Raw genomic sequence first — 27,087 nt, 5'->3', positions numbered from 1 at the left:
TTAAAAATAATACTAATTGTGGGAAGCAATTTTTTCAAGTTTATTCATGTGGTAAAAAAATGAGAATTTCCACTAAAAGAACATCTGCCAAGTACGAAGGGACACACAAAAAAAGAGAAATCATTAAAAAAAAACCCCATCAACAGGTTATAGGCTTGCATAAGTTGACAAGTCCAAGTAGCTTCATGGATTCCTTTACTGCATAATGGGCAGAGAGAGGGCAAAGAGCTCCCTTATCTGGCTCCTATTAGTGAAATGCCAGGTTGTGTAGTGACTCCCCCAACCCAAGTGGCCATAATGGTTTAAAGACAAGTAAAATTTCCCATTAAAACATGACGTTTATGCTACCAGCACATTATTGAGATTAAGTTTATCTAATCCAAATGGCCAGAGAGAGGTCACTTAATCCCACCATAATAACCTGTGAAAATATTCAAGAGTACTACTTCCTTTTCTCCAAGAAAAGGTTAAAACATTATTTTTGTCATCCTTACTTTCCAAGCTACAGGAAACAGAGTTAACAAAAAATACAAAGAAAATTCCCTCCAATAAAAATCTGCTAGAGGTAGAAATTTAAAACAGCATATACTGTTTTAGCCCCAGCTATCAGGGAAAAAAATTGGTGTTAATCTGAAATTATATTAATGGCTGCTGCATGTAATATTGGAGACACAGACCATGGGCAGTAATTTATCCCTGAATTTCATTTTCAAAATTTCCCCTCATTAATACTATCATGACAATTTTTACTAGTATGTAATTGTTTTGATGGAAAAAAAGTGCTTTTGTATCCAGGTAATCTAAAGGCAAGACATTATTGTAAACATCTCACTGACAGACTGTATTCATTTATAGTTTGAAATCATACATTTCAAATGGGCAGATATTATTTCCCCAGTTTCCTAACAGTACCTATAATAAAGGCTTTTGTGCCTCACTTAAGATTGTTGAAATCTTCGTACATTTCAGAATGATCCATGATGAGTATGCTTTCAAAGTGTTCAGTTTAGTGTGGACAAAAGGCTTACTCATTTCTTAGTTACTTGAGTGCATTTTTACTGGCCTGTGATACCATTAAATTTAATATTTCATAAAAATGAAAGGTCTGATGCTTCTCTAAGTTCAGCTGAGCTAGAAAAAAATAAAATGAATAATAAAAGAATAGACACATTTTATGTAGCGATTGCTTAGGTCTAAGTGAATAAAAGTCTCATTCCAGATGTTGAATATGAGAGGATCCTTAGACTCTTCTAAAAATAACATGTGTAATGCATTAAAAAAAAAAAAAAAAAAAAAAAAAGACTATTAATGGACTTCAATACTATTAGTCATCAGCATGGCAGACCTGGAACGGAGAGCTTCATGAAGACACTAAAGTGTTTTCTACAGAAAGACAATTCTGGGTTTCAAGCAAAAGGTAAACTTGAAGATATTTCCTCAGTTTTTACTTGTGTAATACAAATATGCATGGCATAGTATATTTCTGAAAAAGCAATAAGACATAAGAAAATAGACACTATTTCTAAACTTTGTTAGGAATAAGAAGGCACCACTGATTTGAGGTTGTGTCCTGTCATTTGATAGTTGTTTTTGAGTTGTTTATTTCAGGATTTGCTCTTATTGAACTTATTTTTCTTGGTGATATCACTTGAGACCATTATTGTGGCTTACGGACCACAAACAAAACACATTCATAGTAGTATTTCATCATGGAGAGATCATTCACAGTATATGTTGACAAGACAGATTCCTTTTCCACCTGCAATGCAAACAATCATGATGATGATGGTGGCTACCATGATGACATTAACAAACACTGAGCCCTTTTAAGTGGCAGGTGCTATTTTACACATATTCTAGACATTAATTCATTTATTACATACAAATACTACCATAAGATTGGTACTACTTTACAAAAAACAGGTTATTCAAGGTCACATTGCTAATAAGTGGTAGGACTGGTGTTCACACTCAGGCAGTCTAACTACAGAGCTTGAACTCTAAGCTACTATATATAATATATTGCTTTTCTTTATCTTTAGGAACCAGTCTGTTGTGTATTTTTAAAATGAATGGAATGTTTCTAATACAGCTAAAACACAAGAGTCAAAGTATCATAAAACCTTATTATTACGCACACAATAAAAAAGGTTGAACTGTACAAAAGCATGTACAGTAAACAATATCCCTCTAATTCCTGCCCTCCCACCCCAACTTGCCTCCCCAGAGCTTCATCTACTTGGTTGGTTAACTATCAGTCTACAAAGGCCAGTGTCATGATAGTGGTCAGCTACTATTTATTGAGAGGTGATTATACCATGGATATAGTTTTTTCATTTGCATACATATTATCCCAAATCCTTATAATTCTAAAAACTATTCACTTTATCGATGAGAAAACAGAGAAAAGGTAAAGCCAGTAAATGCCCTATCGCTATTCCTAGTTAAATGCTTTTGAAGTTAAGTTTTGGCAATATTTCATTCCCTCCTTACCTCTAGCTGGAATCCATACTGCAGAACAACATTTTTTAGATCCTCATAGCTCAATTCTATGGAAAGTTCATTTGCCAAATTTTCAAAGTGGTACAGCAGAGGACCTACGGTTTAAATATACTATGAATTACTTGAATATACACATTCACTAGGAGCAGTGTTAGGCAGAACTCCAAGTTGAATAATAAGCTGGGTAGTAGTTAAAAAGAAGTAAGACATTTACATTTGTGAAAGACATTTATTCCGACCCCTGAAATTTTCGCCCAGTAACTGACATTCAAGTGCTGACATTCACAGGAGTGAATACCTTAGTATACCAGCTTGTATTTTGATTCTCCACATCATGGAACTTACACATGTAATTCTTAAGTTACGGAAGGATTAGCTGAATTAGAGAATGCTAAGTCCTTAAATACCAAAGGTATACTGTAATTATAATTCCATAAGTAAATGCAAAACTACAGCTATAAACTGGTTATCACATGAAAACAGGAGTCCTCAAGAGAGCAGGTGATGGGAGACAGAGGGTCCTGGGGAGAGTTAAGAGACGAGGGTGCCTGTAATGAAGAGATGGCATTAAGCTGGTTTTTCAAATGCACAGCTCATATCCTAGCTCTAACACCTACTAATTACGTTCCCATTGGCAAGTCACTAATTCTGTCCCATCCGTAACATGACTTCAATATGAGATATATAATGTGAGATAATATGTAATACATCTGGCACATAGAAGGCACTAAGTAAATGATAGCTTTTGTAATTCCTTTTTTAAATGACAGTCCCCTTTTCTATTCTCTCATTGTATATAACCAAGAAACTATAAATAAAAAACAAACTATCATTTGATTGAAACCAGATTTCCCAATCTTTTAATCTATCACCCCCAATCCATCCGGCTCATCCAGGCAACATCATCACCCCACAGTTCCACTTTAGGACTAATGACGACAATCTTCTCCTTACTTTTCAATGAGTTACCAAATTGTGCCATGTATAATGCACATATTTTTGCCCAGATTTTCAAGGGGAAAATAAAGATGCACATTATATATGGGTAGTATTAATTCCGTATCTATATAAATGTTTTTAATTCTTTTATGTATGCTTATGCATGAAAAGTGTAACTTAAGCAGTAATGGTATTCATATGCAAAATAATACCCTGGAATATGATAATCGGTTTTGTTTCTAAATATAAATAATTGGCAGGTACAAAATAGACAGAGGGAAGTCAAGAATAGTATAGGAAATGGAAAAGCCAAATAACTTACATGTACAACCCATGGGCATGAAATAAGGGAATGCTGGGGGGTGGGGCAGTGCATGGCAGGGGGGATGAAGGGGAGAAAAAAATGAGACAACTGTAATAGTATAATCAATAACATACTTAAAAATAAATAAATCCTGAATCTATAAATATAAATAAATAAAAAACTGAATTAAAATATTAAAAGATTTTTCTCTCTGAAAGTTTGGGCGTAAAGCTTGTGTGCGCACTATGCATGGGAGCGCATTATACACAGCAAAATACGGGTAATTATAAATCTGTGACCAACTCACAAACCCCACCCCATTCTCACTCCTCATACAATGTACCAATCACAGAAGATAACAAACAGGACAAAATTTCTCTCTGGAGCATATTTAGGGTTTAAGTTTTTATTCTTTTTTCATTTTTTTATCCTAAATAAACCACTTGACAAATACGACTATAATTTATATATTAATGCTCTTTTCAAAATATAACAATGTTCCCTATTAAACTACTCCATCAAGCTTAGATTCCTGTTAGTTTTATTAGTACTAGTAAAAATGACAGTAGTGGCCATTTACTGAGCACCTGCTGAATCGTAGGCCACCAGGAAGCCTTTGAAGTCTTTTTATAAGAATGCAGATGCTTACAGCAGTCTTTCCAGTTCTAAAGCATATGCTGTTCCTGCTCTATTATTTTAAAAACCTCCAACAAAACCGTTTTATTATATCAACATGAAAACATTCTATACATTATATACACAGACTATATTTAACTTCTATTCATGTTGTGTTCCAACTTTTAGAAAGCTCCAACTCTCTAACTCAAGCTTTAGCCATGATCCAAAACTTTGCTGAAATCAAGTTTTAATATAATCCATCCCAGTTTCCAACTCTTCTGCTTATCCCCTTAATATATGGTACTTTAATGCAATGTTGCACTGCTCACTGATTACATTTCATATAATAAGCACTTTTTAAAATCACAAGCTATATGAGTAAAAACAACAAGTTTCTTTTGAATCCATGATAATGCCTGGCATAACACTGAATGTACAGTTAGGCATACACTCTTCCATTACAAATGGCCCTTCAATATCTCTGCGCATATTTCAGGTTTTTCCTTACAAAGAACTTCCTTGAAGTGGAATGTCCAAGTAAAAGAGAATAAACATTTCTACTGACTTGATTCAAACTGCCGCTATGCTTTCCTAAAGAGAAAACTGCACAACTCACAACTGCAGTGTTCAGTACTTGTTTCAATACCTTAGCAAGTGCTGGCAAGGCCATGGTACAGTCACTTTGGATAACAGGCTGGCAGCTGTAAAACTTCACATACATGCACCACACATGACCCAGCAATTCCACCAGTAGTCACTTAATTGTAACAATTTGGGAACAACCCAAATGTCCATAAACCAGTGAATGAATAAACAAAATGAAGTATACAGTGAAATACTACTTGGAAATAGAAACACGATGCTGCTACATGCAACAAAATGGATGATTTTCAAAAACTATGATAAATAAAGGAAGCCAGACTTGCTGTATAATTCTGTGTATATGATATTCTTGAAAAGGAAAAACTACAGTAACAGAAAACTGACTAGTGACTGCCATGTATTGGGGGTGAGAAAGCGAACTCACTACAAAGGAGCACTGGGGAACTTTTTGGGGTGGGTGAAATGTTCACTGTCTTGATAGAGGTAATGGTCACATGATCCAGCTTTTAAATTACAGCAGACTGTAAACTTAAAAAGGGGGTGAGTTTTATTATATGTCAATTATCCCTTCCAAACTCTCTCATTTTAAAAAATTAGCTTTTTTTATTAAACAAAATATTTGCTAATTTGGCAAGGGGAAAATGATAGGCCATATATAGTTTTATCTGCATTTCCTTGAGACTGAGCAGTTTTTTGCATTTTCTACCTAGTGACTCATTCTTTTACTTATTTATTTTTTAAATCCTCACTCAAGGATATTTCCATTGATTCTACACAGAGAGGAAGAGAGTGGGTGCAGGAGGAGGGGAAGCGGGGGAGGGAGAGACAGACAGACAGACAGACAGACAGACATCAATCTGGTCCCAGACACATCTGGACTGGGGACCGAACCTGCAACCTATGCATGTGCCCTGACCAGGAATCTTACCCACAACCTTTGGTGTATGGGATGATGCTCCAACTAACTGAGCCACCAAACCAGGGTGAGTCATTCATTCTTTTTTTTTTTTTTTTTTAATTTGTTTTTAGAGAAAGTGGAAGGGGGGAAGAGAGGGAGAGAAACAGCAATTGGTTGCCTGTTGTTAGCGCCCCAACTGGCAACTGAAACCGCAAACTAGGCACATGCCCTGACTGGGAATCAACCTTCACTTCACAGAGCAACACCCAACCAACTGAGCCACACTTCTCAGGGCTAGTCACTCATTCTTTAAATGAACATTTACCAAACACCTAGCAAATGCCTGGCACTGTATAGATATATAAAGATGAATAAATCATGGACATAACCCCTAAGGAGTTTTAAAAAATTTTCTCAACTCTCATGTCTCTTCACATTCTTTTAGTGGACTTAACAGAGGAAAAAGAAACATTTTTTTCTTCGACCATAAGTATAATGCAAGCTCATAATAAAAAGCTAAGATAACAAGAAAAAAGCATAAAAGTAAAATCAAACCCATCTCTAATCCTAACACTGACAGATAACCACTTGCAAACTTATTGTATATCCTTGTAGTCTTTCCTTGATACATTAATATGGTATTAATGTTTTTCATCTTACCCTTCGTTAGGAACATGCCCTTATTTCATTAATCATTTCTGGAGAGTGATTTTATTATATGGCTATCCTTTGACTATTTACCTATTTCATTACTGCTGAAATGTATGCTCAGTCTAGCTTTTTATTGAGAATATTTGTCCACTCATCAGTATCTAGTCTTTGCCTGTAGCTTGTTTTCCTCTAACAGACTTCCACAAGTATAGTTACTCTAACAAAGGTATATAATAGTGAATGTAATTATGTAATAGGTTGGATGGCAAATATTTTAGGCTTTTTGGACCAATACAGTCCTCATGACCCATTCTTATTTTTATCTTCTACCCCTCAACCCTTTAAAATGTGAACAATATTGTTAGTTGCTGGGCCATACACAAAAAAAGCCAAAGGCCAGATCTGGCCTGTGGGCTCTAGTGTGCCAAACCCTAACCCTGTCCAAATGTATGGATTAATATTTTTCCATATGTTATCAAATTGTTTTTCCTGAAGAAAGCTTTATTACTGTATCCCTACTAGCAATATATATAAGCAGACCCCCATCTCACTGTACCTTAAACTTTAAGTAAAAAATTTAAAAACCTATCCAACAGGTGAAAAATGGCATCTCATTTATATTTTGTTTTTAAAAAAAAGTTGTGTTTTTTTTTTTTAATCCTCACTCGAGGATACTTTTTCATTGCTTTTAGAGAGAGAGGAAGGGGAGCAGGAGAGAGAGAAACATCGATGTCAGAGAGAAGCACTGACTGGTTGTTTCCCGTATACGCCGGACTGGAATGCACCACCCGGGGCGCACCAGACTAGGAATGGCATGCACCAGACTGGGGATCCAACCTGCAACCTAGGCGTGTGCCCTCACCGGGAATCAAACCCGCAACCTTTTGGCTGTGGGACAATGCTCCAACCAACTGAGCCACTTCTGGGTAGTGTTCTCTAGGAGAACTAAAGACCTCTGCTTTTCTTCCCTAATTTTTTTTTTTTTAATCCTCACATGAGGACATTTTTTTCATTGTTTTTAAAGAGACAAACATCAATGTGAGAGAGAGAAACAGCTGGTTGCCTTCCCGCACATGGCCCGACAGGTGGATTGAACCCGCAACCTGGATCTGTGTCCTGACCAGAAGAGAACCTGCGACCTTTAGGTTCACTGGACAATGCTCCAAGCAACTGAGCCACATCAGCCAGGGCACCTTTCCAATTTTTTTAAAAATAAAAAAATAGAGCTCATTGTAAAAATAAAAATACTAAAACATATACAGGAACTTTTGCTTCCTGTAAAGATAGGTTAGGTTTTATTCAGACCAATGCTCCTGTTGAAAACAACTAAATTTGGTATATAAAATTTATTTTAAAATCTTAAAAATATAGAATACCTGACAAGTTAGAAATTACCAGGAACCCAGAGAATTAACTACAGGTAAACCTAGATGCCATTTTGCCCTGATGGTATTTGACTATCCAGATGAAACTGATCTGGAAGTTGACAAACTCTTTGGATGAAGGGGACAAAAGACAAAGACCTGAGCCTGCCCAGAGCAGGGAGCCTGACAGATCTCCTAACATTATGGATGGAATCTTAAGGGCTATCTTTAAGATCAGAATAAGAAATAGGTAAATTTACTTCTAACCCAAAGGGACTGCAGGAAAACCTGACATAGTGCCTATTAAATACGAAGAAAAAGATAAAGAGCACCATTCCGGAAAGGTTGTAAATCATGCTTTAACCCGAGGGGGTTAAAAGCCAATCTTCTGTGACATCTTAATATTATTTTGTTCCCTCTTTCAAATTTTACAGCCTAACTTGACATAACACGGGTGGGCAAAAAAGCCTCAAGTACTGATTTCAATTTGATATTTAAGTTTAATTTAATTTAATTTAGAATTCAATATTCCTTTGTTCTGACAATGTTCCAGTCTTCTGGCTGAAGCAAATGCAAATTTACCTGGAGAAAAACATCTTCAACCTAAGCCTCAGGATATCCTCTAAAGTGATTTCTCAAGGGCAATAAGTAACCAACAGCTAAGGTCAATAGCCCAGAGAAACAAAAAAATGGGAAAGCAGAAACTGACTTGCAGAGACTTGAGATATCAGAAACAATATATTCAGCAGTTTCAAAGAAATAAGAGGTTTATCTTGAAAATACGTACAGAGAATAGAAATGTTTTAAATGACATAGCTGACTAAAAAACACAAACAGAAATAAGATATAATTAAAATACTCAGTGGTTATAAGATAAAGTCTTAAAAAATGGATTACCTTTAAAGCTACAGTTAAGACAGTTGAATCCTCAACAGCAAAGACACTGTAATGATCCCTTCCATGTGTTGAAAGCTACCTGTTAACCTTGTACTGTGTATGTACTGTTGCTTTGGAACTCAAGATAGCAGGATGAACTCTCACATATATTTCCTACCCTCATCTGCTGAAAGGCCTAGAAGCAATACCATCACAGTGGTAGAATCTATATTTTATTTTCTATGTATCATTCCCCACTAAAAGGAACCAGGAATTGTTTGGAAAAAGGCTGATCTCAGGTCTGGGCAGAGAAAGTACAAGATGAACTTGGAACACCTGGTTATGCCAGAAAGGAAGTGCATACACAGGGATATGTAAAAAGGACACAGGGGCCAGCTCAAAGGAGGTCCCTGCTACCATATACAGGACGAAAGGTGTTTAAGGTTCTTAAAGTTCCAGTTAAGAAACAGAGATTATGAGACTGGATAATACTTGTAAAAAAAAATTTTTTTTAACCATATGCTATATATACGAAACACATCTAAAACATAAAGATGCAATAAGGATTTAACAGAGAAAAAAAAAGTACATCGTACAATTAACTAAAAGAAAAGTTATGCAGCTGTACTGACATGCCCACTTAAACATGACTTGGATCTGTGCAAAACAGAGCTGGCACTCAAACCCCAGCAAAAAGTTTTACAGGCAGGGTAGGGAGGTGACAGGCTGGTCACTGATCATTTTCCAAAGCAGACTTTCAATTAATCCACTTTTCTGTCTTACATTTCACCCTCACTCTCTACTCTGCCATGCTTTTATAAATTCTGCTCTTTCCCTGTGAATTAAACTTTTTCCCCAGTGAATTAAACCTCTGGTCTTCTGTCTGGTAATGGACTGGAAATGGACATAAGATAGGCATCTTGATTACTTGGTTATGTGGGGGTCAGCTCTTCCCTATATACAGACTTTTAACTTATGTTTTTCCATACAGTGCCTAATTTTCCAGGGTTATTCCAGGTCTACTGGCTCTGCTCCTGAGAGCTTCTTTGCAAAACTTTTTTCCTATCTCATTCTTTTGTCCTCTGATGACATCTCTGGCATTCTTTGTCCATGTGTTTTATACTTTCTTATGTTTTTACTACCACTGTAACAAGATCTTAATGAAGAGATATTATGTATGTGTTCAATCATCCACCTTTTAGCGGAAATTTTTCATGTTTTAAAAAATTCTGTAGCCCTTGCTGGTGTGGCTCAGGGGATTGAATGCTGGCCTGTAAACCAAAGGGTTGCCGGACAGATTCCTGGTCAGGACACAGGCCTGGGCTGCAGGCCAGGTGCCCACTAGGGGGGCGTGCAAGAGTCAACCACACATCAATGTTTCTCTCCCTTTCTTTCCCTCTCACTAAAATAAAACAAAAAAAATAAAATACTCTGTAGCTTCATAATGTTTTAAAATCTGATAAAACCCATCTCTCATTATACCTTACAAAGGCCTCCTTTAGTACTTTAACCTGTTTATTCTTTCAGATGAAGTTAAGATTCACCTTGCTAACTGCCTGCTCTCTACTACCCAACTATAAATGTATCAGTGCACATACATATAATCCCCCCTCCTAACGCCTCCCTTTTAAAAATAAATACCACATAAATTCATTTAAGAGGTACTGGTCATCATGAAAAACTGAAAAACAAGATGCACAGGCATTCTTTCTTATTTTGCCAAATTATAATCTTTCTCAAAGGACATATGCATAATCCCTTAAAAAGCTCACTGGTTTTCTCAGCCTGGGGGAGATTAAAGAGTACTTCAAATCTCCCTTAAAGCATTTTATAAGTTAATATTCCCAACTACAGTTTCATACACTCCAAGCAATATTTTCATTATAACTTAACAGCAGTTAGATTTCTCATTATAAATGAATCTAGTGACACTCTGGTCCATGCAAACCTGGCTAGCATGAAATCATCGCCAAGGGCCTGATGCTCTCTCAGTCTACAGATAAAATTAGTTTTCCAGGTCTACATGATGAAAGCCAAAACCACAGGAATCTTATAAATTTACCAATATAAATGCCACTTTATCATGTCTGTTGAAAGCCAGTCTTCAATGACATCTTAATATTATTTTGTTCCCTCTTTCAAATTCCAAAACAATGCATTTATTTTATACACATAAAGTCACTAAATATCTTTCAGTTGTCAGGCTCTGTACCAGATGAGGAGGAAGCCTTAGATTCCTGCCCTCACAGAGCTTAGAAAATAGTAAGGGAAATTCAAATATGTAGGTGACACCACCACAGTGTGTTAAATGCTACTGACAGGTTCTGTGAGAATGTAAAAGAGGAATGCAGAATAATGAACTCAACCCAAAGGATCACCTGAGCCAAGAGTTAAAGGACACATAAAGTAAATGAAATACAGGGGAAAGAGGGCGTTCTAGCTCAGAGAAGTGGCACTGGAGTTCAGGGGTGGTAAGAAGAAAAAAAAATGAAGTCGATACATGCAAAGATTCTCCATATCACCAATCATCAGGGAAATACAAATCAAAACCACAATGAGATATACCTGTTAAGAATGGCTATTACCAAAAGACAAGAAATAAGAGTTGCAGGGGATGTGGAGAAACGAAAACCCTTGTGCACTGTTGGTGGGAATGTAAATTGGTGCAGCCACTATGGAAAACAGTAAAAAGTTTCCTCAAAAAATTAAAATACAACTACCATATGAGCCAGCAATTCCATTTCTGGGTAATTTATCCGAAGTAAGCAAAAATATTAACTCAAAAAGATATATGCACTGCCCTGTTCATTACAGCATTGTTCACAATAGCTACGATATGAAAACTAAGTGTTCACTGACCAGATGAATGGATAAAGAAGTTAGTATATGCTGTATATACAACCAAACATTATTCAGCCATAAAGGACAATGAAATCTTGCCACTTGTGACAATATGTATGGACTCTGTTGAGTGTTATGCTATGTGAAACAAATCAGAGAGAGGAAAACAAATATATGATCTTGCCTATCTGTGGAATCTTAGAAACAAAAACAAACAACAAAAACAAGCTCACAAACACAGAGAACAGACTAGTAATTGCCAGAGGTGGGAGTAGGCAAAACAGATACAGACAAAAGGTACAAACTCCCAGTTATAAAATAAGTCATGGGGATATAATATGCAGCATGGTGACCATAGTTAATATGCATATTTGAAAACTGATAAGAGAATAAACCTTAAAAGTCCTCATCACAAGAAAAAAATTATAACTATGTATGGTAATGGATGTTAACTAGATTTATTGTGGTGGTCATTTCAAAATATATACAAATATTGTATTATATACCTGAAACTAATATAATGTTGTATGCCAATTATACCTCAAATAAAAAAAAAGTGAAGTCAAGACACAAGACAGAAGAAAGATCATAAAGGGCACTGTACATACCCTGAAGAGTTCAGGTTCCTAAGAAAGCTAGGCTTTTATGGAGGGAATCTGACAGGCACAGATTTACACGCTCTGAAGATCACTCTGCTGGTTATATGGAGAAGTGAAAGAGGTGTAGAGGGTTGGGAGTAACCTGAAGTCAGGAATGCGCTCAAGAAACTATTGCAATAATCTCAGCAAGCAATGATGAGGGCCTGGACTAGTACTAGCATGAGGTTAGAGCAATGGTTCTCAAATGGCATCTTTGGACTTCAAAACTGGGAAAGTACTACCGAAATCTAGTAGTAAGAAGCCAGAGATGCTGCTAACCACCTTACAGTGTTCAGAACAATGCTCCCTACCCCCAAATGAAGAATGATCCACCCTCAAATGTCACTAGTGCCACGAGTACCATTTGTGGACTAACTGGGTAAAGATATTAAGTATGAAAAGGGGTGAAAGAATCACCTGGTTTTCTGGCTGTGGGAATCTGAGATAATGGGAGAAAAGAAGGCATGGAGAAAGCAAGGGCATCATTTTCTTGACACACACAGATTTGGAAGTATTTGTAGTACATCCAGTTTGGACATAGTGGCTCGGAGCACAAGAAAGATATTTGGACCAGAGATTCAGACTGGGAATTCAAATAGTAAGAGAAGCCATGGGATTAGGTAGGAGTAATACAAAATAAGGAGTGAGTATGTGGCATAAAAAGTGTAAAACACTAATAGAAATGCAGAGCACACCAACATATAAGGAAAAATTGACTCTGATATTATTCTTTTAAATTTAACTTACACCTGCAAATAATTTTATTTGGAAAGTCTTAACCTTCAAATAACTGTATTTAAGAACTATGATCTATGATTCTCTGTTACTCCAATTCTCAAAGTTGTTTTAGAAGCTCTGTGGTAAGAATAGTGGAAGCTCTCCTAATTGATGTTACCCAACATGCTCCATTATCTCTGATGCTCATGATACATCATAGGCCTTGCCCTGACCCTTATCAAACAGTATGCTTACTAAGGGTCAACTGTATTTGTTCCAGGCAGTTATAATTATTGTTACTATAAACAATAACATATTAATGAACCAATAAAATAAATGTTCAAAAAGAAAGTTGTTTCTGTGAAAGTTAAGTCAAATGCTTTGGAAATACACAAAATGTTACCATATCTCAGTTAACTGGGATCAAAAATTTTAATCATATAAATACACAGATTAATGTTAAATATAAACTGACCCAGCACAAGCCTGTAGAGATAGCTAATTAGGCACTCAAGGCATTGGATCTAGGCTGTAAACCTGACTCTTTAGGACCTTTTATCTAGCTACTTAACCTAAGACTCAGTTTCTTCATCTATAAAATAGCAACGCTGCCATTTCAGCATAGGAGTATTTTGAGATTAAACAAGGTATTTATAATTGACTAACAACGCTTAACCCAGAGCAAGCAAATACCCAGTAGGTAATGTTATCTTTTAGTCATTTGTTGTGAAAAGAAATACTCTGCTTTTGAAGACCCAAGGTTTGAGATACCTGTTTCATATTACAATTACATTGTACAGCTAGCTGGTCTCATCTGTCCTGTGGAGTTCTAAAGGGAAGTTTGGAAAAGGCATACTACTACCTGTAGGCTTAGTCCTACTGGCATAATCTCTGGTAAAGTCAAATCATTAAAAAAGACAGAATCCACCAATAAAACCAAACCAATCCTGAAGGCTAAGTACTCAAATACTGTGTATCTGACTTTTACACAGTATATTAACCCCCATATCTTTCTTGACATGGATTATTTACCTCACTAAAAAAGACAATTACATTCACCTTGATATTATCTTTCTCCTTTTATTTAAAAAAATTTTTTTAATCCTCACCCAAGGATTTTTTAAATTGCTTTTATAGTGGGTGGGAGGAAGGGAGAGAAAGAGAGAGAAAACATCGATGTGAAAGAAAAAGATTGATGGGTTGTTTCCACACATGCCTTGACCAGACATTGAACCCACAACCTAGATATTTGCCCTGACAGGGAATCAAACCTGTGATGTTTCGGTACATTGGATGACGCTCCAACCACGTAAGCATCCCTTTATTTTATTTTATTGAGAAAGGATTAAAACTGGCAGTTTCCCTTAAAATAGGGATGAGAGGGACCACATCATACTCATCATTTTATTTCTAGCACACAGAAGCAGAACGCAATAATTTTTCTATATTTGAAATTATATTTCTATTCTCTCTTAAACTCAAGATAGTCACAAAAGTATCATACCTACTCTTTACCCAGTATGTACAATACATACTGGGAGGAGGTTTCCAAGGGAGAGGTAAGCGCTTTCCCTCAAATATTTTATTGCATGAAGAAGAAAAGAATGCTCTCTAGTTAACAGGATTGTTGTTTCCATAAAGGATAGGGTGGGGCAGATGAGATAGTGATTATCATCAAGATTAATAATTAGTACTCTTTGAAATTATGAATGCTGTGAGACTGACCTAGTGTAAATATACAAGTCGGGGGCTTCCACTACTTATGAAGGAACTAGCCAGAATTGGAGAAACTGCACCATTAAGTAGGATGCAGTTTAAAGAGAAATGCGGAAGTTTAAAAACATGTACAACATAACTATAACTTGTGAAGATCTGGTAATTATGAAGTTGCCAAATACCGGATAGTTATAACTACTAGGTTAAAAAATATATATATATTTTTTTTACAGAGAGGGGAAAGGTGGGAGAGAGGGAGAGAAACATCAATGTGTAGTTGCCTCTCGTGTACCCCCTACTGGGGACCTGGCCCACAATACAGGCATGTGCCCTGACTGGGAATCAAACCGGTGACCTTTTGTTTTGCAGGCTGGCACTCAGTCCACTGAGCCACAACCCGCCAGGGCTATAACTACTAGATTAATGTACAAAATCCTAATAAACTCTGAGGAACTTACCTAGATTTATCCAAATTCCACCTGGCTTGAGTATTTTCCATATTGTGTCAATATAATCAATTACATTGTGAGCTGTGTCTATGAAGAAACAGGTAGCAATACAGTCCCAGGTATCTATTCAAGGAAAATCAAATTACTACATTTGTAATGTTATTTTGACCCTTAATTAATTATATAAACATACCAGCTACCTTTTACAGAATATTATTTCATTTAACTGCAGGGATAGAGATGATAAACTCTTCCAATCAACTACTATAATCAAGGTAACCAAATCATTATTTATGAGATCCTTGGCAATTTATAAGTTTTTATTAATAATTTGATAATCAATTTAGAAATCACTTTTGATAATCTATTATCACAATATATTTTCTTTACCAAATGATACTGTCTTGTTTATAATTTATTCAACACCCTTCATTTAAAAATCAGTGAAGATGAAATAATAGTCATTTGAATTTTAAATTGTGATTTCAACCAAAGTTAACTACCAATTCAGAAAGACTGCATGCCTATATTTTCTTTGTAAGTTCTGTTCTTAGAAGGACCTTCCCTGGGAACTATATGGGGGGGGCCCCCAAAAACCCAGAATTATCTTCTGGGGGATGGGCCCCTTGTAATACAGGCTCCCCCAACTAGGTGAGTGTTCTAGGAACCCACCTGTATCAGTGTGCCAGCTGGCATTGCTGTGACGGGCTGTGTTCAGCTTCCATGAAATTTTTTTTTTTTGAAGTGTTTGCCCATTTCATGATGGGTGATTTGAGCACACACTGCACTGTTTGGCAGTTTTTGACCAAAACCACCATGACTCCCATGCCCCACCCTCCCTATTCACCAATCTTGCCCTAAGCAACATTTTGTGTTTCCTGGGATGCAGAAAGTCCTCAAAGGGAAATGTTCTGCAGTTGTGGAAGAGGTGAAACAAGAAACTGCAGAAGCATTAAAAGTCATCACAACAACGAGGTGAGAACTGTTTTGAGCAGTGGAAAAAACATCCCGATAGGTGTACTGCATCAAATGGAGAGTACTTTGAAGGTGGCTGAAGTTGAACATGTAAGAATACATACACCATTTTTTAATAAATAAATTCTGGTACTTTGGGTCCCCCCTCGTATAAAACAGCAGCCCCTCCCCAGTCCCTCATCATCTACTTCACCCTGCCTTAGTTTTCTTCCTCACAATACTAATTCATTAGTCTCTCTCTCTGCCTACAAGGATACATACATTTCTTGTGTACAGGGACTTTGTTTTTGCTCACTGCTCTCTTTCCAAAGACTAGAGCGTATCTGCCACTTAGCAGGTATTAAACAAATATCTGTTAAATGAATGATTTGTTGATCTCTCGGCTTTTTATTCTTCCTTTCACTGCCAACACTCTTCCTCACTCTTCCCCATACCATGTCCCTTTCTTTAATGCCTAGCACATATTTCTTCACTAGTTTGCCAGGCTGAAGTCCAAACTTCATAGCCTGATACAAAGGTCCTCCACAATTGGGAATAACCTACTTCTCTAGCCATCTCTCCCACCAGAACTCCACACACACCGCCTTTCCCCTTCCCGTCAGGCTGTTCTGTCATCCCGAGGTACCGTATTCATTCGTACCTATGTACTTCTTCCTACTTGGAATGCCATTGTTCCTCATCCTTCAAGTCGCAGACTCTCCACAGAGAACTCCCTTCTCACACTAACCTACTTCCATTTTTATTGCATTCATTACTCATTTGAACTTTGTTTACATATTGTCTTGTATTAATAGACCCAATAGATTCTAAATTTCTTAGTTACAGGGATCTTACACTTCTATTTTCCATCACTTGCCTTATACATGACCTTTAAAACATACTAAATTGTCACTGAAGTATACCTTATGTTCTGCCATCAAAATAAATGACCAAATCTTTAGCTTAGTATAAAACTTGCTCATTAAACTTAGAATAAAGAATAAGATGTTCAAAATGCTTGCTTTAGACTTACTGCATTCTGAGTATATCTCCTGAAAATCTCCTGCTGTCATAGAAAAGTTAGAACCTGGAGGAAGACTGTGGGGGTCAACATCAGGGAAAAAGATGGGTCGAATCTGATCAGCTGACCTCCGGTTATTGCTAAACTGATGGATCCAGGGATAAAGCTTATATTTATTAATTTCAGAACATCTGCAAAATATGAGCATAAAATTCAGTGTTAACTAAATATTTTACCAAGAAAATCTACTTTAGACACTAAAATATTTTGGTTGAGATTTACTTATATAATTAATACATAAAAAGTGTTATTACTACACCCCACCCAATTATCTGAAAATGCACACACGTATGCAGATGAGTAACCAATCATGAACTAAAAGGAAAAAATTGAATTCTGATATATAAATGCGTTCTTCAAGTTTTAAAAAGGTATTTCCAAACTTCAATATCAAGTAAAAACCAGTTCAAGTATTTTTTTTTTAATGGTATGGGGTTTTTTTGATACCGATTTTAATTATTTTGTACAACTCCTTTTTACCTTATCATCCTCTAACTCATATGGCCACCATTACAATGCATTATTTAAATAGGCAGCTATTTATTTTTTCTCTAACACACCTCTTCTCACTTTAAAAATAACAACTCTTTTCCACTACTTACTAAAAGAGGCCAGTGAAGTTCTGAGAGATCTTTCCAACTGAGTCATGTGAGCTTACATGACCATTTAATAAGAATTCAATTAGAGAAAAAAGATGTAATCGCTACACTGTACTCTTACTCCACAAAGAAACAAAGGGGTGAAGAAGTTTAAGGAACAATGAGGAAATACTCCTTTCTGGATCATACTTAGTCCTGAAATTCACACAGAAAACATTTCAGTTTCATGGAATACCAAGTCACTTTCTAAAGTCACTAATCCATCCTGATCAAATTTCTGTTAACTAGGCAACTGATTAAAGTGGTAATTGTATAAGCAATTTAATGTAAGAAATATTTATGTATTTATGTATGTATCATAATTAAATACTATGTGCTCATCTTTCAAAACTGTTCAAAAATAGGTAAGTCAATCTGATTCTGAGAAATTACTATTTCTAGCAAAAAGTAAATTAAATACCTGTTGAGTACAAAGTTGGAAGAAAAGAGCATAAAAAAACTCCATTCATTTCCTTGACAAGCATAACCTAGCATAGCTATTTCCCAGGCCAGTCTTCCTAGTCCAGCACCAGGTACCAGAATATTTACTTTAGAAGGATCCCTGAAATGAAATAAGGCAATTATGTCCAACCCCTTAAAGAAAAAAAAAAGAAAAGAAAGGACAAAAATCCACGTTAACAACTAAAAACTTTGATATTTAATAATGCCACTCGGGACTCTGACTACTTAAAATTAAGAAATACTTCTAAATATCAATGGAAAATAAAGGCATAAATAATTATCGTATGTTCAGATGTCAGATGAGGGCTTTATCCCCCAAATACTACTTTTCAGGAAAAAAAAGTAGTCACTTTTGTATCTGAAAACTTATGAAAACACGTTCCTAGTAGCTGTCACCTGAACAACTGCCTTAGAAAGACAAATTATCCCAAAGGGATCCCAATACATACAAAGGGTTTGAACAAAATTATATCATGTAAGACGATAAACAATTTTATTTCTAAATTCTATCTCTAATACAATGGTTTATGTAATAGATTAAATGTATATAAATTTTAATGTGTCATGTGTATCTTTAAAATCTTGTATTTCAGTTCGCAAGGGATTTTGGAGGGGGAATATTTCCATGGGGAAAAAAAGGCTTCTAAGTATATTTGTATATACGATGGCAAATACATCACACCAAACCAGAAACACACAACCAAACTATTCTCCACTTATTTGCATCACTCTACCACCAATTTCCTTTCTACCTTAAACCATGAAAAATTAGCCTTAAGAAAGCCAGGACCTTTCTCAGGACTTCTGGCAAATAAATATAACACTAAGAAAACTAAAATGGTATTTTTACAGAGAACCAAAATATGTGTATAATCAGCTGTCATGTCAATTAAAGAGGAATTTCTCTATTGTCTGTATTCCCCAAATTTAGTTCATAAATCAAATCCAATTTCCAAATCTAGTTCCATGCATGATTTCTTTTTATCTTTAAACTACATGGTCTTTAAGTTTGGTGTGGTCCAAACAGCCGTAAGGCTGTTTACTCGTAGCCCCATAGCATAACCTTTGCATTTCCCACGTTGAAATAAAAAACAAAAACAGAGCTCTGAGGATTTTGAAAATTCCCTCTACAAATATGGTAACATGGGAGTTTGCCCAGGGTCATTCAGTCTTAAATATTTACATAGGAAACATATATTTGTATAAAAACCTTAAGAACATTTAGTTTGTTTCACTGTTGAATTTCACACATACCATACGACACAACCCGAAGTTTGTTAAAAATGATTTCTGACAAATAGGCTTATTATGATTAGTAAGAGAACCTTTAATCCTTGCTATGGACAAACTAATCCCAAGGTGTCATATAAATTTTCACTATAATAGAATAAAATGCTTTCTTCTCATTCCTGAGTATACACAATGTATGTGTACGTGTGTGTGCGAACACTTAAATTTTTAATGAAGAGGGCATATCTTCAGTCCTAGTTATCTAACAAAAACATGCAAAATTTTAATAATAGAATGTGAAAAACTCCTAGCTGTAGAACTCTGTGCTACCCCCTTTATAGAGGACCTGCTACTATGGCACCCTGTCCAGACCTCTCTCCCCTCCCCACTTTCCACTCCTTACCAGACCCATCCAAACCCTTACTCTCTGGAATTACCTCTTTTCAGTTCCCAGTTACCCAATCAAAACATGGATTTTTTTTCAAGTGTCTGTTTTCAGCTTATATATATATTTTTTAATCTAAGTAATGCAACCAAAAGTAAAAGGATTTGAAAGGAAATTAAGTACTTAAATTTGTATAAAAAGTCACTAATAATCACTGTCTAAATAGCTGATGATCTGCATAAAAATTACCATGCAGAACACAGGGGAGTCTTGACAGCATTATTGTGGATGAAAAAGCCAATTTCAAAGGTGACAGATATACTGTATGATTCCATTTATAGGACATTCTCAAGACGACAAAATTGTAGTGATTGAAAAGCATTTACCACAGGTTGTGGGTGGGGAGAGTGTGTCTCTACAAAGTGAACCACGAGTGTTTTTTGAGGGGTAATGAAACTGTTCTGTATCCTGCTGGTAGTGGTGATTACACAAATCTATTTAGGCTAAATTTCTTAGAACTATACACCAAGAAAAGTAAATTCTAGCGTATGTTAATTAAAACAAAAAATACAGAATGATAAATCATGTTAACCTTAAGGGAAATTTTTGCTAATAACAGTGCCAATTATTTTGTTAAATAAAGGAAAAGTTAACTTATGGCTGCTATTATGAAATTCACCCTAACGAATCAGGGCCATAGAACTCTCTACCCCCACCTTGTGGCAGGTTTCTGTATAAAACTGATATTAAAAGACTGCATCAAGCCATAGAATGTAGAATATATGAAAGCCCCCATCTTAAGCTCTAGCAGAGATTACAAACTTACCAATTACTTGTTTTATGAAAAAAAGATTTCGGTGGACATATAAAAGGATACAGATTAAACTCTCTAGAACTGAAAAATGATCAACAATAATGAATGGGAAATGGAAATTTTTTCCCCCCTAATTTTTTGTTCTTAGATAGTTTTTCATTGGGTCTTTATAGAAAAGGGATATTAACAGCATATTAAACATCCCTCTAATTATATCTGAAACTAGGGTACTCTAAAACAGTTTCGCTACAGATCCATATAAAGTCTAGGATGTTTCTATGAAGGCATTTCTGTGCAGAGTAATATAATCTAAATCTAAGTACAGATCTTTATGGTGAGCTGGCTTTAAAAAAACCCAAAAAACAAGAACAGGAAGAGGCATATAATATGTGGCCCAGTAATCAAATGTTGCCTGCTAGAGATTCTCAGCAAAAACAGGAAAACAAATTTATCTCGTTATTAAGATCCAAATATGGAGAAACACTATATTTAGTTAAATTTGGTAACACCCCTGGATAATAGTGGGAAAAAATAAACAGTTATTCTATATCAGCAAGAACAGAAACGGGTACATTTTTGTAAGGACAGAGCCAAGGGCCTTGTGTGTCTGAACAGGCCATAGATCACATTTGTAGCACCCTTTGTGCTCCAACTATTTTACCAGCAGTATACGTTCTTTCAAAAGATTTCCTTTATTGCCCACACAATTTTTGCACTGCAGTTGCAGATAAGCAAATTCCAACACACAAAATACGTCCTCTTGTTTTGTGCACGACACTTAGCTGACCCCTAGTGGTAGGAGTATGCACTACCGTCACACATCAAAAGGGTTCAGTTGCATATGAATTGGAGTAATTCACTCATGGTCCAATACAGTAAAAGCCAATAATCACTTGTGGCAGGCTACTCAACACCTAAAATGTGGCTAGCTCCAACTGAGATGTGCTGGAAGTGTAAAATAATGCCAGATTTCAATGATTTAGTTTGAAAAAGGAATATAAACTATCTCATTAATAATGTATACTCATTTTAAGTTGAAATACTTTTGATATACTGGATTATTAAAGTATATTATTAATTTCACCTATTTCTGTTTACCTTTTTATGTAGCTACTAGAAAATTTAAAATAATGGCTTGCATTTTAACTCTATTGACCAGAGTTGGTCCATACCGAGAAATCCTAACAACACAATTCTGAGCAAAAAACAATTATAAAATGGTATCATAAACATACAGAAAAATACTAGGTACTGTTTAGGGAAGCAATTCTCAACTAGTGTTACACAAAATTTTTTAAAACATGTAACACCTTATTATTTAGTCAGGGGTACCAACTTCTTTTCCCTTAGACCGTCAAAAAAAATGACAACAGGCAACATAGTAATAGACATCTGGTGTGAATGAATCAAAATTATACCTATTGTTTTTTGTCAGCTCATCAAAAAATACATTTTACTGCACTACAGAATTTCAGTAATTAGTTTATGTGTGCCATGAGACAAAAACGTTTGAAAATTGCTGGTTTAGGGGTATGTGATACAGTTAACGTAAGAAAAGATTAGAGTAACAATTTCATATTGTTATCTCTGGAGAGAGTGTGCTCTATATATGGTTTGAGGACAGTATGAACTGTATCTGTAATGTTTCTTTTAAAAAATATAAAAATTTCTGAAGTAAATATAACAAAATGTCAAGTTTAACACAGCACTAGGTGTAGAAATATTTGTTACTCAAAGTAGAAAACGAGTTAGATAAGGATTAGTATCTAGCCCCTTCAAAAACATGGTCCCAACTTACCTCATACTCCAAAAAAACACTCCACCTATCAGCCAAACAACTCACCAATTTCATAAAACACTTCCTCACCTTAATCTTTAGAGCTCCTACACACCCACAGACACTCAGTTTAAATTATCACCTTACCTATGAAGTCTTTTCCAAATACCCCGGGCAAAGCCTGAACTCATTTCTCGATGCTTTCAGTACTTCAATCATACCTCTATTCCAGTTCATATTTCAAGTTCTTCACTTTGCTTCTTTCATTTAATACAGGAGTTAGCAACTGTGACCCACAGGCTAGTCATTTGTTTTTGTAAATAACGTTTGACTGGATTGCAGGTATGCCCATTCATTTGTGTATTGGACATGGCTACATTCCCATGACAACGGATCTGAGTAGTCCCAATACATCACATTGCCTGCAAAGCCTAAAATATTTACTAGCTGGCACTGTTTCCAGTTTTTTATTATTATAGCATTAAAACGAATATCCCTGACATAAATAACTTCCACATGCAGGAGCATATCTGTAGAAAGTTTCTCCAAAATTGAATTGTGAGAGTCAGAAGATACGCATCTGATTTTCCTTAACAATTACCAAGTGGCTTCCATAAAATTTTACTAATTTATTCCATCAGCAACATGTGTTTCCTCGTACTTTCAGTAATAGTTACGTAACTTCTAAATCTCTGCAATACAGTAAGTGAAAAATGGCATTTTTATGTGATTTTTATATTTGCATTTTCTTATGAGATTGAGCATCTTGTACTTTCCCTGTGAACTGTCTACTTAAATTATTTTTCCACTGAGATACTAGTCTTGAATTGTTATTACTCTAGATTTGTAAACACTTGAATTCTTAAATTGTATGAGTTTGAGATCTAGATTTGAAAGAAATCTGAAATATATGTATTTCTTCTTGGTCTAAGAGGGTTGTCAGGATGAAGGAGAAATCTACTTTCTCTCTGTTACTCATTATTTTGGCATTCAACGTTTTCTCCATTTTCTCTTTTAAAATGCCTTCTTTAAGCTCAAAGAATCCTTTCATAAATAACATATATTTCTTGTTTTAATCTAAGTGGAACATGCTTTTTTTAAAGCGCAGCATATTTTTTCCTAATGCCCAACTATATAAAAATAATAATTGAATGTAGATAATAGTATACCAGTATCTTCTTTGAGAGTGAGACATGTACTGACAGGCAAAGACTTAACAGATTTTCCTCCCACAAAGTATCACTTCAGATTCTTCTAAAATAGAATTAATTAATAAAATTAATATATTCAGTTTTCAGGAGGTTCATCCAGCAGTCTTTTAGGATTCATAAGAGAACGTGAGTCTACATGGTTGTGATTTGTCATTTCAGATAGGACTCAAATTTAAGAATCTTTTCTCAGCAACCATAAATTTTATAGGACTAAATTAAGTGAATAACTAGTGAAGTGTTTGACATTTGGCACAATTAAAATAGTATTTACTTATACAACTAATAGATCCCAATACAAACATCAATCTGTGACTTCAAAGCTGCTTGGGCTTGTAGACTTGGGCATTTAAAAAATCTAAACAGGAACAAATTGGACAAATGATAAGACAAATGTATTTTCGTAGGAAAAAATATTTTAATGATACAAGTATAGTTAATTCTATACATATTTAAGTAAATTATCTTTTATAGACAGCTCAGTTAGAAAAGCCTTTATTCAAATTTCAAAAAGAACATAATCAAAAGGCTAGCTGACAAATTTGAGTCAATCCAGCCTGAGTGTAAAGACATCAAACACTTGCTGTAGCACAAACAGGATCGTAGAATTTTATCTAAGACCCAAACTTGACCAGAATTTACCTAGAATAAACCTGCATTCTGAAAGGCTAAAATTATGGTTCTTTTCCAGGATTTGGGATTTACTTTTTATGGAAATAGTTATGACTTAATATAGATATGGGCTTTACTGTGTTTTACTAGCTTTATTATTTTTTAAAAAGGTTGTTCTTTCTCTTTTAGAGAAAAGGAAGGGAGAAAGAGAAAAGAAACATGGATGTGAGAGAGAAACATTGATGGGTTGCCTCTCACATGTAACTCAACCATGGCCTGAACTTGTAATGGAGGCATGTGCCCTGACCAGCAATAGAACTGGCGACCTTTCACTATGCAGGATGACACCCAACCGGCTGAGCTACACTGGTCTAGGCTTTTTAAAAGTTTTTTTGATGGCTCATCTTATCTACTATAAGCAACCAATCTAAATTAAACATGCAAAACAAGTAACATAGGACGATGTTTTTCCATTAGTTTCAAGAATGGCAAAAAACCTTGATAGGTATTTTGGCACACTTCATTTAAAGTTTAGAAATTCCCGTCCACTTGTATAACATTGATTACTTCTAGGAAAGGGTGGCTAGGTAACAGTAATGGGAAAGAGACTGTATCCTTTCAATCCTTCAAAATTTTGAACCCTACGAAATGTTTTACCTATTCAAAAAATGTTTAATTATTTTCTTACACCTCACAAGCTACTTTTCAAAAACAAAGATATTTTGAATTGTGAGAAGTATCTGGACTTGATGTTTACAAAAGCTGTTAAACCCGTCTGTTTTTTTAATAGAGCTGAGCACTGAATGTACACATTAAGAACACCAACTGGTAACTTTAAGAATATAAAGCATTTTGCTTCCCTTCTGAAGCAAAAATGTTCATAAAAGTTTATAAAACTTAAAACAGTAAAAAACCCTGAAAAATAAGGAAATTTAAGATATTAGATGATAATTCTAATAGCTGTAAAATATTTAATGTAGGACCATTGATAAAAATTAACAAAATAACCTGTACCATTTATCAAACAGAGGTAGCCTTTAGAAGCTGTGTAATTTTTAGCTATTTATTCCAACTTAAGCCAGGAGTCTTTGAATCAAGATATATTAAGAAGGATTTCATATTTTATAAAGAATTAGGGTGACATCTGTAATAGTATCAACAATAATTTTTAAGTATTTTTTTTTTTAAAAAGGATTAAAAACAGATCTCAATGCTGCCAACATTCCATTGATAAAGAGGCAATGATCCCTCCCAACAGAGAAAGTTCTGGACCACATGGTTTCACTGGTGAATTCTACTATACATGAAAGAATGATAAACATCAATTCTTCTCAAATTCTTCCAAAAAAATTGAAGAAGGGGGAACGCTTCCTAATTCATTCCATGAGGCCAGAATTATTCCAATACCAAAGTCAGATAAAGGCATCACAAGAAAAAAAATTGGAAAACAAATCACTATCACACATATACATGTAAAAATACTCCACAAAAAATTAGTAAATTGAACTATTTTATATTAAAAGAATTATTCACCATGACCAAGTGGTATTTATCTCAGTAATGTAAAGATGTTTCCACATAAGAAAATCAATATAACATAGCCCGTTAATAAAAAAAAAAAAATCCACAATCATTTTACTTGACAAAATGCAGTATCTGTCATGATAAAAACCCTCAAGATGTAGGAAATGAGGAAAAACTCCTCAATATGATAGAGGCCATTATGAAAAACCCAGAGGTAACATCACACTCTGCGGTCAAAGACCAAAAGCTTTCCCTCTAAGACCAAGAACAAAATAAGGAGCCCCATTTACAACTGCTATTCAATATTGACGGGAAGTTCTAGCCAGAGTCATTCCTCTAATGGGAAAGGAAGAGGTTAAAAACTATCTCTAGTCACAGATGATATAGCCTATATGTAGAAAATCGCAAAGAATCCACGAGAAAGCTGCTAGAGCCAATAAACAAATTATCCAAAATAGGGTCCGAGATCAACACAAAAATTAGTTGTGTTCCTATACATCATAAACACACAATCCAAAATGGAAATTAAAAGAGCAATTCCAGCCCTGGCTGGTGTGGCTCAGTGGACTGAGTGCTGGCCTGCAAACCAAGAGGTCCCCAGCTCAATTCCTAGTCAGGGCACATGCCTGACTTGTGGGCCAGTCCCCCAGTAGGGGGCGCACAAGCAGCAGCCACACACTGATGTTTCCCTCTCTCCTTCCTTTCCCCTCTCTCTAAAAATAAATAAAATCTTTAAAAAAAAGAAAAGAAAGCAATTCCATTTAAAATAGCATCTAAAAGAACAAAATACTTAGGAATAAATCTAACCAAGGAGGTGAAAGACCTGTTCATTGAAAACTAAAACACTGCTGAAAGATATTAAAGATCTAAATAAATGGAAAGATATCTTATACTTGCAGATAAAAAAGACTTAACATTGTTAAGATGTAACTACTACCCAAAACAATCTATAGTCAGTCAACATAACCCCTAACAAAATTCCAGCAGCCTTTTTCACAGAAATGGAAAAAGCTGATTTTGAAGTTCACATGGAATTGTGTAAGTTGTAGGACTCACACTTCCTGACTTCAAAACTTACAAAACTATGGAAATTAAAATAGTATGGCACTGGCATAAGGGCAGATAGACCAATGGAATAGAACAGAGAGCTTGGGAATAAACCCTTACCTACACACTCAGTTGATTTTCAACAACAGCATCAAGACAATTAAATGGGGGAAAGGACAGTCTTTTAAACAAATGGTGCTGGGAAAACTGGATAGCCATGTTTAAAAGAATGAAGTTAG

General features: G+C 35.4%; 1 protein-coding gene across 1 annotated transcript in view; it reads right to left on the bottom strand.

The window, feature by feature from the left end:
- Nucleotides 1-1,340: 1,340 nt before the first annotated feature.
- Nucleotides 1,341-27,087, bottom strand: part of CARNMT1 (carnosine N-methyltransferase 1) — a 42,047-nt gene continuing 16,300 nt past the window's right edge. The window contains exons 4-8 of the mRNA XM_054583016.1: nt 18,211-18,351; nt 17,104-17,282; nt 15,126-15,239; nt 2,494-2,597; nt 1,341-1,759 (exon numbers count right to left, since the gene is read on the bottom strand). Of these exons, the coding sequence (XP_054438991.1) occupies nt 1,658-1,759; nt 2,494-2,597; nt 15,126-15,239; nt 17,104-17,282; nt 18,211-18,351 (640 nt within the window). The 3' untranslated portion in view covers nt 1,341-1,657. The remainder of the gene's footprint in view (nt 1,760-2,493; nt 2,598-15,125; nt 15,240-17,103; nt 17,283-18,210; nt 18,352-27,087) is intronic.

The sequence above is a fragment of the Pteronotus mesoamericanus genome, unplaced genomic scaffold, assembly GCF_021234165.1.
Source record: "Pteronotus mesoamericanus isolate MK-2021 breed Mesoamerican mustached bat unplaced genomic scaffold, CSHL_Meso_final contig_73, whole genome shotgun sequence".
NCBI lineage: Eukaryota > Metazoa > Chordata > Mammalia > Chiroptera > Mormoopidae > Pteronotus > Pteronotus mesoamericanus.
The sequence above is the reverse complement of the archived record's forward strand: the minus strand, read 5'-3'. Positions and strand labels throughout refer to the sequence as shown.